The sequence below is a fragment of the Varanus komodoensis genome, unplaced genomic scaffold (genome assembly GCF_004798865.1).
Source record: "Varanus komodoensis strain SLA01 unplaced genomic scaffold, ASM479886v1 scaffold4, whole genome shotgun sequence".
NCBI classification, from domain to species: domain Eukaryota; kingdom Metazoa; phylum Chordata; class Lepidosauria; order Squamata; family Varanidae; genus Varanus; species Varanus komodoensis.
In genome coordinates, this window is record NW_025335941.1 from 44,688,404 (window position 1) to 44,702,081 (window position 13,678).

The following is a 13,678-nucleotide window of genomic DNA, read 5'->3' on the forward strand; positions in this document are numbered from 1 at the left end:
GAAGATAGTACACGATCGGACCACGGGGATACTAATTACCCCTTGGTGGCCACAACAACCTTGGTTTGCTACACTGCTCGACATCTCTCACGGGGAATACCTTCATCTTCCACTGCTTCCGTACCTCATAACCCAACAAGATGGTACGCTTCGCCATCCAGATTGACTATCGTTGAACCTAACAGCATGGCGAATCTGATAGCTAACCTTGCGCCATCTGTATCGACGGCAACTTCAAGCAGTTCGAATCCTGCCTTCGAATCCGCTGCGTTCAGCGCTACTTCCTCTTTTGTTCCTCCAGCACCATCGGATCCGAGGATTGATCCGTCGAATCCGACAACCTTTCATCCGGATATTCAACACATCCTTGATTCTTCTTTAAAGCCATCTACACGGAAGGCCTACGCAACTAAATGGAGACGATTTTCCACCTTTGCCGAGTCTCATTCGTTCTCTCCATTTACATCATCGATACATCAAATCCTTCAGTTCCTATTAGAACTGCACCACTCCGGACTGAAATCATCTTCAATTAAAGTGTATATGGTGGCAATCGCCTATCATCGTGGCATGGTGGACGGATCACCCATCTTCTCTCAACCTACTATTATGAGGTTTCCTAAGGGTCTTCATAATCTTAATCCATCAATCAGGCCAGTAATGCCTACATGGAGTCTCTCTGTTGTTTTGCAGGGGCTTACAAGAGCTCCTTTCGAACCATTGGCAACAGTCAGTTTACATCTGGTTTCATGAAAGACAGCATTTGTCGTGGCGGTTACCTCGGCCCGAAGGGCCAGTGAGCTCTGCGCTCTCCACATAGACCCTCCTTACTTGAATTTTCACAGAGAAAAGGTCGTCTTGTGGCTCGATCCATCTTTTCTTCCTAAGGTGGCCACATCTTTTCATATGGGACAGGATATTATCTTTCCTGCCTTTTTTCCATCTCCATGGACTCCGTTAGAAAGGTCATTGCACTCACTTGACGTTCGGCGCTGCTTAGCCTTCTACAGATCTAGGACTGAAACTGTTTGGCGCTCAAATAGACTATTTGTTAAATATTCTACCAGAGATCAAGGCGCTCCAGTCACTCCGCAGAGACTTTCCAAGTGGATAGTCCATACTATCACTTTATCCTATCAACTGGCTAAGATTGAATTACCCACAGCTCCTCGAAGCCATTCGACTAGGGCTGTTGCTGCCTCATCTGCCTTCGCATCGGGAGTCCCGATTGATGATGTATGTCAAGCTGCTACTTGGGCGAACCCTTGCACTTTTGCCAGACATTATCTTCTAGACGTTCAGGCTCGGCAAGATTGCTCCTTTGGCAGAGCCGTTCTTTCATCTGTTCTTCGTTGAGGACACCTCCCCTCTTCCATTATGGCAAGCTTGTTAATCTACCCATATGTGTGATGCACAGAGGCCACGACGAAGAAAAGCAGGTTGCTTACCTGTAACTGATGTTCTTCGAGTGGCCCTCTGTGCAGTCACACAACCCACCCGCCGGGCCCTCTCGGTGTTGGTGTCGGTGAGTGGACATATTCGTCGGTACCGATGCTTTCCCTTTTTTCACAGTACCGATTTTTTTCTCATCTAGTAGTGACAGTTTTTTCCACATGGGGGCGTATGTTTGGTTGTCAAAGACTGAACAAAATGGCGGACGCTCCGCTCTTTATAGGCTATGGGGGAGGGGGAGCGGAGCTTTCCCGCCAAAAACCATTAGCTTGCAATCTTCCGGCCAAAGGCACTGCGCAGGCGCAGCACCCATATGTGTGACTGCACAGATGGCCACTCGAAGAACATCAGTTACAGGTAAGCAACCTGCTTATTTGTTTAAAGATTTGATAAATAGTTTAAAAAGAGGAAGAAAAGGATTGTACATGTCTATTTCTGGTGGTGTGTAACAGTGGGTTGTGTTGCAGTTGTGCTAAGGCAATCTAAGTTCAAATCCAAGCTCTTTGTGAAGTTTATTATTGTTACTAAAATGTTTTAAAATATTTGATAGTTTAAAAAAAGAAAATAATGTTACAATAGTTCTATAAGAGGGCAAGGGCCATTGCAACCTCCCAAGTTTTTTCTACAACAGATGGCACTTTCCTACCCTGTGGGTTGTTTTTCCCACCACCCCGGTTAGTAACTCTTGTAATCCACATGTGGACCCAGAGAATTACCAAGGGAAAGATTAGTTAGTCTGGTGACCAAGCTCCTCATATGTAAAATACGTATCATTCATTCATTTAAAATATTCGTATCCCCCAAAGGCTCCTTACATACAGTCAGTGAAATAAGACAGTCCCTACTGGAGGCTTATACTCCAAAATGGCATGACATACAAGGAAAAGGGAATGGGAGTGGAAGAGGAAAAAGTAAGTATTTCAAGCGGGCTGGTGGAATGGGCTCACTTCGCCTTGCATCTCTCTCTGTTCAGCCTTGCTTGAATGGCTGCTGCTGGTGACAGGGAGGAGGACCTTTCATGAGGGAGGCTAGCAGAATCACCCTGCTGTTTCTCTCATTTACTTCTTTGTAGTTTGCTGGAGAGAATGTAGCGTCCAATTTTTACATTGCTGCATGCTCTACAAACAGTATTTTTCCTCAGTGGTAGAGCTTGTCATTCCCTGGTATCCTAGGTACCTACAAACATTTTTGGACATGCTGTGTCCTCCCATTAACCTCAGGAAAGTGTGGACCTTGTGCTGACAGCTGTCAGAAGGTGAGATTTCAAGAACAAAGTGATCTTAGTTATAAAAAAGAGGATTGGGGTGGGGGGGTATTTAAACCACTTCAGAACAAAGTCCTCATTTTCCCTGCACTCCTTTAGTTCCCATTAGGCTGTATATTATTCATTTTCTTACCAGTCTCTAGGTACTTTTTCTAAGGGGAAAATGAGTTCTGACAACTAGCATTTAAAACCCTGGGTTGTTCAAAACCTGCTTTTAGAAGGGACCCAGTTTTTTGACCGTTAGTTTTCAGAGCTCATATTTCTCTTGAAAAAGGAGATGGAGTATACTTTTGTAAACTCTAGAGCACCTAAAGGTTTGGGACAAAGCACAAAATGTGCTCCACAATGGGAACTAATGTTGGTTGTGAGGAGATGAGATCTTGTTGTTTGGGGTGCCTGGCACTGACCCTTGACCAGTAGCCTCATGGCAAGAGTGGCAAGAAGGGATTTGCTAGTCAACTCATCTCAGCTAATTTAGGCTTGGTTGTCAGAGTTCAGACACCATGACAAGCAATTGTGGGTACAGCGACTATGTTGTGTGTGGGCCACAAGCCACCCCAGACCTCCTTTGGGTTTGCTTATAAGTGATGGGTGGCTTGTGTTGTCTGAACCTAGCCAGAGTGGTTAACAAACCTTGCAGCTGAGTCCAGTCATTACCTCCATCCCTTTGGAATGCTGCTGGGCACAGTGGAGAGGTGAGCTTTGCAAGAAGCAGGAGTCCAGAATTGAAGGGTTCCTGCAGCCCTCATACAGCCTGAAGTGCCTCTCCTTTTTTCTTGTCCTCTGAGGTTCAAAATCCCTTTGACAGCAACTTCCTGGTTTAAATGAGTTTTCAGTGGCAGGGGTGGGCAACTAATGCAAAAGAAAGATTGAATGGAGATTATTAGCTTCATCAGTCATATTTTAAGAAGGGGGGTTGGAAGGGCACAAAAAGGACACATGGTGCTTCTAAAGAAGCTTAGGAATAAATGGCACCATACTTTCTAACTTAAATATCCTCCTGTTTACCTGTCCTTTGGCTCTTAGTTTTGTAGACTTCCTGGTCTCCAAGCTATGTCTATTCTCTTTTTCATTTGCTGCTTCTGTTGAACTACTCAGGTTCATAGAAGTACATTAGAGAGCAAACCGCTTCTTCTTAATTTTGTCTAGCTTGGCCAAAAGGAACACCTGCAACTGTTTTCCAGTGTCATGGAAAACTATCTGTAAAAGTCTTCCCTGAAGCATTTGTTACAGCATCTAATATTACTGCCTCTGTGTCATGCACTTTAATATAGCTAGTTCCCTAAAAGTAATAGGAGGCACACTGTGACCAGTGTTGGTTTATAAACAAAATGAAGAGATCATTATCATAGTGATAACCTCTATAAAATTATTATTAGTATTATTATTAAATTAAATTTCTATACTGTCAGTTAGCCATAAAAGGCTTTCAGGGTAGTTTGGAGAATACCTAAGTGCAGTATACACTAATAAAATACAACATAAAACAAAGTACAAGCGTTCAAAATGCTACATGAGGTAATAAACAACAATTTACATAATTTATAAAATTTCTAAAACAGCAATACAAAAATTAAAGCTAGACAATTCATTATCATCATGCAGCCTACAACTACAAACCACCCACCCAATTGGCCAACACCCCAAGTCTCTGCCACCAACTGATCTGATGCTGTGTCTCGATGGTCCACGTGCCGAGAGTCCTCTGGCTAGCTGGACAGGAAGACTGGCAGCTGCCCAGGGTGGAAGATCTCCAGGGAAATAGGCCAGCATGATGGGAGGGGCTGCCTTGGAGTAGCCGCCCACAGATGGACACTGCTGGCTTGCCACTGCTCTGCTGCTCCTCCCTTGCTCTGCTGGCACTCCGCCAGGTCAGTCTCTGCCACTGACTGACCTGGGGTTGTGCCTTGATGGTCTGCAGGGCGAGGTCCCTCAGGCTAGCAGGGCAAGCAGACTGTCCATTCCCTTTAGTTTGGATCAAAGGCTGCATGGCTCAACTGAGTATTATGAGTGGATACTGGAGTGCTTCAAGTAAGCAGCTTTTGCTTAAATGCCCACTGAATTGTAAGTATTATTTAAACTCGTAACTCCCTGTGCGTTTGGGAAACTGAGGACAGATTACATGGGGATCCTTAGGCAGTTGCACTGAACATGTTTGTACCTCCTAAACTTCATAATTTCAGAGTAATTGCTCTTAGAGCATTCATTAGGGGCTGATAATGACTGATTGCCAGTGGGAAGTAGGAGGCAATTGTTTCCCAGTTTCTGCATCTGTTGTGTGTTTCATCACACTGCTGGAATCCTTGTTGATATGGGTAGGGCCTGTGCAGATGTCAGACTTTCAGTGTTCTGGAAGCTTTCCTCTTGTATCATGTTCTGGCATACCTGGCATGAGCAAACCAATTTTAAGGTATTTTCAAAGTATTTGCCAAAATCAAAAACCTTTCCTCCCCTGAGCCTCAATATGAAGCATTGCCCCATCTCCTGAAGTGGTTATGTCATGTTGAAATGCTTTAAAAATACAGATAGATTGTTCATTAAAGGAATAGTCACTTGCCTGTTTTATTGTATTTAGCCCTTTTTAAAACAAACAAAAGAAGTCTCAGGTGGATCTTCGCTCTTATCTCATCCTTCCCTTGTTGGAAAACAACTTCTACATAAACCTTTCCAATCTGCAGCAATGTTGCCAGTTGTAGAATTTCTTGAAAATGCTCTGTTTTCAAACATGTTTATTTAATTTTTGTTTGCATTATATGTTCTCCTGCTCAAGTGTTCATATTTTTCTGTAAAATAAAATGTGCTGAGGAAGGGAAATCCTGCTAATTGCAATTTGATCACAGTTCCCCCATCCCAGAACTACAGTTCTCAGGGTTTAAATAAATATATTGAATGGAATCAGTTTTTTTCTCTTTAATTTGTTCATACTAGTGGCCTTTAAATATACTTATTTTCCATATATCTCCTCTGCCTTTATGAGCCCATTGTTCTCATGTCTTAAGCTGTCCAATGTTAACAAAGACAGCAAAGCTCAGTAAAATTTTCAATAGAATGAAAAGAATTGTAGTTCCAGAACTGTTTTAACTTTCATCTAATTTCTGTGCCATTTTTTTCAAAAAATATTTATTCCAACACTTTGATCTAGGGAAAGAAGATCCACCAAGATGGTGCTGGTGATGGTGAAATTCAGAAATTTGATGGAGCAGGTTATGACAAAGATTTGGTTGAGGCTCTGGAAAGAGACATCGTGTCAAGGAATCTAAGTATTCATTGGTACAGTGCTTATTTTGTAAAATGAGAGATATTAGGAGTTTATTGCTGTTTGGGAGACACCTCTCATAAACTTTGACATGTTGAGATTAGTTGTGGTTGTTTAGTAGTAAGGAGAGTTGTATTAAGGAAAACCAACAGAGGGGCCTCTGGTAGCTTAAAGCCTTTTCTTTTGAGCTTTTGTGGAGTAGAGCCCTAGTACACAAAACAATGAACACTGCTACCTTTCTGGAGCTCCTACTGAGAATGCATTTTCTTCATTACGCAATATCCCCACCATTTCTTTCACATCTAGGATTACTTTCAGCACTCAGGATATGCTGAAAGTCACATTCCTACCAGAAAAGTACAAGGATTGACACTTAATAGATATGATCCTTGATGTTCAGGGTAAGTTCCAAGGCTGAACCTTAGTGAACTCTGGCCCGAGCTAAGCTCAGATTAGAATGGTCTTTATCAGCAAGAAGAATTAGAGAAGTTTGTGTGGTTACTCTCTTAAAAAGGCAACAAGAAATGCACGTACAGATGAATTTTATATTTGCATCCTAATGATCCAACAGGATAACTTTTCTTTGTTGGTAGATAAGATTGTGATGCTGTGAAGCTCTATGAAATATTTAATGAATTATTAAATGTTGTCTTGTAAAATCAACCACTTCCACAAGAGATTGAAAATTGAGTTCTGGGTTAAAGCTGTTTCATGAAGGTGTCTCTTTGGCGATAGGTCAGCATGGTAGCGGTTCTGTGGGGCGCCCATGAGAACCACCCCACAGTGACATGCTTCCATTAAATGGAGAATAAGCAGCACTGATGTGGAACTGCCCATGCAATGGCATGTTACAGCCACCATGTGGAGCTACTACAGCATCTAAGCCTTTTCAGCAATTTGCATCTGGTAACCATCACAGTGTAAGAATTGCCATCAAATTCTGGAAGTTGCTTAGGTATCCCATAGGAAGTTTGGGATAAGGAAGGAGTTGGGAATATCTCAGATAAATGTTTCTGAAGTATCTTTAGTTCTCAAATTGTTCTTCCTGCCAGAGTAAATCTGAGGCCTGTAAAGATACGTTCTGCAGACCCCAATGCCATTATGGCTTATCTAGGGCCAGTAGCAGATGGCCAAGGCACAAAAAGCTCTTTCCTAACATAAATCAATATATTCTATAATGCCATTTTACCCTGCTCTGTGGCATGCATTATAATGGGATCATGCTAAGAAGAATGGATTGGCCATACAGGTTCTTTTAGGATCTTATCTCCAGAAATGTGATCAGTGATGCCACTAGCCTTTAAGGTGGTCTGGATGTGCTCCAGCTTTACAGTTCGCCCCTCTTGTCCCTGTAAACAATACCACCAGTCTAATTCTATCCAATCTTCAGAACCGCTATCTTCTCCATTTTGCTGGTTTCCATGACGAAGATGATGCGCATGTATTTCAGGGAGCTAGAGTTGCCTCGTTCCTATTCTGTCATTATCAGAGTTTTTGGTGTTTTGAGATCACAAAGCAAGATTCTGACTTTTAAATAGTATGTGCAAACAGTTCTGCTGTTTGCGTGTGCTGCTGTGCTCAAGAGCATTTAAAAGAATTGTCTGAATAATCATCTTCAGGAGACAGTCATTTTTGCACCATACCTTTCACATGGGAGGTCATTTTTCAGAACAATGGTTTATACTAGTATGCTACATAGGGGGATACCGTCACTGTATTTTATAAGTAAAATGAAAGATGTTACTTTCATATTTTAAAAATGCAAGATATTTTGTGTATATGAACCTTCTAAATCTGAGTTGATCTTTGATAGGGATGACATAGCTGATTTGGAAGAAGCTAAAAAATTGTTAAGGGAAGCAGTTGTTCTTCCAATGTGGATGCCGGATTTTTTCAAAGGGATCAGGCGACCCTGGAAGGTGAGTACTCTCGTTAACTAGTCATCAGCGTGCATTATTATAGACACAAAGATGTACTTATACATACTATAATGTGTATTTAGATATATCATCCTGCAATGGCTGTTTACAAATATAGGGAAGCATGTTAAATTTGATGCTGTAAGTTGGTTTTAAAATAAAGAATCTTGTTATTGGATAAACTGAAATTATCTGATTCTTGATGTGTTTTCTTTCCTTGTCAAGATAGGAGTATGTGCTTAGGATGATCATCTGCTTTCATAACCTCATAGAGTTATCATCTTATTTATTATGTAGGACTGTTTGAAATGCACATAATTGATAAGGCAGAGTCCAAATGCAAAAACAGCCATACTATAATTATTTGACAGATTTAAAGGCTAAATAGAATAACTTATATAACCCATCAATAAATTATATTGATAAATGCTCTCACCATTGGTTTCACAACAACTTTGGCAAAGAGAGGTTTACCAATGCCAGATTTCAGATCCTGACATTCTGCTTTTCAGGGTACAACAACTCTTCATCCAGTTTTGGTACTTCCTTTACTTTCTTTGTTTTCTCATCTAATAACTTCAGAATTTTCTTAAAATTCCTTTGTGTTTTTGTAATAAGTTCCAATTTTTTTATACTCTTGATGCTTTTACTTTTGTTTGAGTCATTAACTTTTTTTTAAAGGTTTTTGAGCTTTCTTAGATCCTTTGTGTATTCTTGTAAAATGAGATGGAGGTCAATTTTGAGCAGTTGCTTTATTGTCAGATGTGGGTTTTATCATTCCCCCTCCCTGAATTTTGCAATTACAGTTAGTAGTCCATTACATTCCAAAAGAAAAGCTTTAACAAAATCCAGTTCTTTAATTATAGTATTAGCATTATCTATTAATTTATCTTCCTCCTAGAAGGGCTAGCATTTTTTGGGTGCTGCATACATTTATCAATCTTTTTATTCATAAATGCATCTAATATTCTTTTATTTTTTCCCCATTGCACCAGCCAATTAACACTTTCAGTGGAGGCAATTTCTGATGGTATTGATAGTTCTCTCTGTTTCAACTCGAGACAAAGTCATTTATGATCCAAAGACAAGTCAAGAACAGAGCCTGAGAAGGAATTCTGTGCATTAATATGTATTACTTGCTTTGTTGGGAGGATAATATCCCCAGTGCTGTATCCTTGTCTATCTAGTAAGAATCTTTTTAATTACTACTAAATAAAAAGCTTGAAACAGAATTAGGACAGAGTCAATTTCCTAATCATTAACTCAGTAACTAGTCTATTATTAATCAACATTGAAAATACATAACAAAATAAAAATTAAAAACAACTCTCTCAAGGGATTAAAATAGTAGAGAAATGGTTCCAGTGCTTAATGTGGTTATATACTATTTAAACCATCAGTCTGTACAAATACTATTATCTTTTACAAATTTAATCAGATACTCATACATTTCCTCAGTGTTTTGTTCCAAATTCTCAAACTGTTCAGTCCTGAGTGCCTTTCAGCAGAAGGAGTTGCTGAAGAGCAAACAGTTCGGAGTTTTAAAGATTAAAGCAAACCTCCAAGAATGGCAAAAGCAGGGTATGCAAATGTTCTCTCTAGTTGTTAACTGCTGTCAAGTTGTCTTCTCATGATAAGCCCAAGTACAAAGTTTCAGTTTTCTTATGTTCACTTCTAGCAAAAGTTCTGGCTTTTTTTTTTTTTGATTAAGGACCCATTTGTTCATTTTGATATCAGTCCAAGGTATTCACAAAGCTCTCGTTTAGCACTTTGTTTTGAATGCATCAAGTTTCTTCTAGTAGTTTTTTCACTGTGCAGCATTCATACCCATACATAGTTATCTGGAATTGTGTGGATGATCTTGGCCTTAGTTTCTGGTGAAGACTCCTATTAGTTTTCTTCTAATTTCTTGACTGCAGTCTCTATTTGAATTAATGACTGAGCCAAGATAAGTAAAACCTTTCACAGTGTCAGTGTTTTCATTGTTGATGGTAAAGTTGTCAAGTTTTTCTGTCGTCATGATTTTGGTTTTCTTATTGCTCATCTGCAGTCCTGCTTTTGTGCTCTCCTCTTTCACTGTCATCAGGATTCATTTCAATTCTTGCTGCTTTTACCAGTATTATGGTAACATCTGCATATCTTAAATTACTGATGTGTCTGCTGCCAATTTTCACCCATTCCTCTGATCCTAATCCAGTTTTTCTGATGATAAATTCTGTGTACAAATAGAACAGATAGGAAGATAAAATGCACTGTTATCTAACATGCTAGCACTGAGGAAACCATTTTGTTTCTCCTTATTCTTCCCTAAAAGTAGCTTTGTGTCCAGAAAACAGGACAATCAAGTGCTGAGGCATATCCATTTCTTTCAGGACATTCCATTGCTTCTTGATAGCTAAAGGACTGTCTGTACCAATATATTCCTACCCACCCCCTCAGTTCAGCTCAGGAGGCCCTTCTATGAGAAGTACCCCTCAGGGACATGAGAGGGGTGGCAACTAGGTGAAGGGCCTTTTCCCCTGCTGCTCCTCATCTTTGGAACTCCCTCCCTAGGGAAATTCGCCTGACACCATCTTTATGTTCCTTTCAGTGCCAGGCAAAGACATGCCTTTTTAGGAATTTTTTTTAACACTTAGCCGGAATGCTGTGGCCCTTATAATCTCATTTTCATAGATGTTTCATTGTGTTTTAATAGGTTTTAATGTGTTTTATTTTGTTAATATGTTCTATGTATTGTAAGGCACCTAGGAAGGCCTTGGCAATTATAGGCAGTCTATAAATGAATAAATAAATAAATAAATAAATGAATATCTACACAGTCAAAGGATGTGCTTTGGTCTGTGAAGCATGCACTGATCTTCTGAAATTCTTTGGTGCTCCATGGTATATTTGTGATACGACTTTGAGTGCCTCTTCCGGTTTGAAATCTGGTTTGAATGTTAGGCATTTCTTAGAATAAAATTCTTTGTTACAACACCATGCAACACTTTGCAATTACAAGTTCATTGCACTAATGAATTTGTAATTGCTGCGTTTGTCAGCATCTCCTTTCTTCGGGCCTGGAATGTCTATTGAACATTTCCAGTCTGTGTATCATTGTTTTGTTTTCTTTATTCCTTAGTATATTCTTTTTAGGATTTGGATTTATTTCTTCTCTACAGCTTGGAGTAGTTCTATTGTTATCCCATCTACTCTGAAAGTTTTATTCATTTGAAGCACTTTCAAAGCAGCTTTCACTTCACTTTCTAATATTGCAGGCCCTTCATAGGATTTCTCTTTGAAGGAATATGTCATCTTTTTTTTTCTCTTCTGTATAGTTCTTTCATATATTGTTTCTACCTTCCTTTTATTTTTTTTCCTGGTGAGATAGCATGTCCTCCTGTTTGTCTTTTAGCATTCTTAATCTAGGTTTCAATTTCCCTTTGATTTCTTGGATCTTCTGGAAGAGTTCTCTTGTTTTCTCCCTTGTTCTTCTATTTCTTGGCATTGGTTATTGTAATAGTTCTTTTTGTCTCTATGTTATAGTGGCTGAAAAGTTGCATTCAGAATTCCAAGCTTATATCTGTCGTTTGTTGCTCTGCTTTCTGCCTGTCTTTTTCTTTCTTGTTGCTACAGGAATTGTCTTTTGGCATTCTTCCTTAATAATATGTCTGGTTTCAGTTCACAGTTTTTCTGGCTCATGGTCAATTGAGTTCAGTAATGCAAATCTATTCTTTATGTGGACTTTAAAATTCCTCTGGAATGTCATTTAAGTTGTATTTTGGCATTATGCTTCGGTAGGTGAACTTTTTTTAGCTTGACTATGGTTTTTGATATTAAGAGTTATAGTCATTACCACAATCTGTTCCTAATCTAGTTTTGGCAGTGAGCGTACAGCTTTTCCTTTCTCTTTCTTCCAGTTACATAGTCAATTTGATTTCTGTTTTGGCCAGTTTGCTTTCTTATACCACTCCAGTAATATAAGGACCCCAAAGTCATGTGGCAGGAGCTATCATTTTCCATGCCAATATTACTGTAATTATCAGCTGATAAGGTGTCCATAGGATAGGTTTCATATCATGGCAGTATTTCCTTGCAGAGAAATTCTTCTTCATTGCTATTTGTCTAGCAAAGTATCATCTAATGGAACTGTTCAAGGCAGTGAATGGCCTTGTAAACCCTCATATGCCATCTCTCAGATGACAAGATAACATAGATAGTCCACTGAGGATACATTTGCAACATCTTTGCAGTGAAAATTGCTCACATATGTTTTTATCATGAAGTCCCTATTTAGGACACATCAAAATGTTGGGATATTTGAGTCTCTGTTGGTTTTATTGGGATCAGCTTTGCTCTTTCAGTAGGGGCATTGTTGAGGATATGATATTAGCTACCTGTGAGTCCAAACTGTACCTATTTTAGTTGGTGAAAGTCTGGGCCATAGTATTCTTAATGACTTAATCAGGGAAATATGTTGCCAGAAAGCCACAAATCTTGATAGACTCACTCAAGAATTGTACATTGGCCATGGATTTCAAGGGCAGCTGTTGACTTGTAACTTCTAATTTTTGGCAAAAGTTGTTGAGCAAGTGATGGTCCCCCGCTCCAAGCTCATCTATGTACTATCAACTTCTTGGTTTGTAGCTGATCCAATTTTTAGCCAGAACTACGATACTGATACACTGTTTGTGGCTTCAACCACCTATTCCAGCCTATACACTGGTGTGGAATTGTGTGAATAGACCCCGATGAGACATTTTTTCTGCCTTCTATGTTGTTAATGGAGTTATTGGTGATGGGATATGGCAAGTTTCAAGGGACTATAAAAGTAAATGTAGGCCATCTAATAAACAATAAACCTTAGAACAGAAAAGAGAATGTAACAATACGTTTTCCCTCCTCTTGACATGTCACTATCATCTTTCATTATTGTAACAGCAGAAATACGCTTTGTGTATCAGACGCTGAGAGTACTAGCTGAATGAGCCAGCTCCATTTTTGAATCCTCAGGGCTCTCCTGAGAACTCTGCTCAAGGCAACTGTTTTTATTTACAAAGTAGGCACTTGGTATGGAAGACAGGCCTCCTCCCAGGAGAGCGAAGCCATGGCTAGCTGTGTCTGTGTGGACATCAGAGAGTTTCCAGTTTCACTTCCTTTGATGTGTTCTGTGAGCCAAGGAGGGCCAGACTCCAGTTACACTTCCCACTGTTTTAGTAGTGATCGTTACAACAGCAAGAAATAACCCTGCTGTGATTCTATCAAAATGCCGGCCCTCCTGCAGTGCACTTGAGCGTGTGAGTGGAAAATTCCTAGATTTGACAAAGCTAGGTTGACAGAACCAAGTGGAAAGGACATATTGCGTGTGAAGAATTTTAACTAGCCATTGATCCTGGAGTTGACATTTTTAGAGAAGTAGGCAGGTGTTGCACAAATTCACTTTATGAAACTGCTCAGCTCTGAAAAATAGACCTGCTTGAACTGTGTGGAATACATTGCAGAGTGGTACCTGGATTCCCATATCAGTATGATTCCTAAGGGCCAAGACAAATGAGATATGAGCATTCCAGCATTGGATCTCCCAGTGTTTGTATTTATTTTGGAAGCAGGGATTTAAAGATTGGACATTGACCCTATAGATTTTATATTAAAATTAAAATACTGGTAGACAAAATCATGGCTGTCATGTGTCTTGTCCCAGTTCATTCTCAAATAATCTGATTTAACTTCATGGGTATTTTGTGCAGCCTTATGCAGGGACCAATGTTTTGGAATACCTTCCTGAAGTCAGACCACCTGATGACTGCT

At 39.8% G+C, this 13,678-nt stretch overlaps 1 protein-coding gene across 2 annotated transcripts in view; it reads left to right on the forward strand.

Moving 5' to 3' along the window:
• Positions 1-13,678, forward strand: part of KATNAL1 (katanin catalytic subunit A1 like 1) — a 56,272-nt gene that overhangs the window by 22,252 nt on the left and 20,342 nt on the right. For both annotated transcript variants that reach the window (XM_044442308.1, XM_044442309.1), the window contains exons 5-6: positions 5,859-5,986; positions 7,786-7,891. In XM_044442308.1, coding sequence (XP_044298243.1) covers positions 5,859-5,986; positions 7,786-7,891 — 234 coding nt within the window. The remainder of the gene's footprint in view (positions 1-5,858; positions 5,987-7,785; positions 7,892-13,678) is intronic.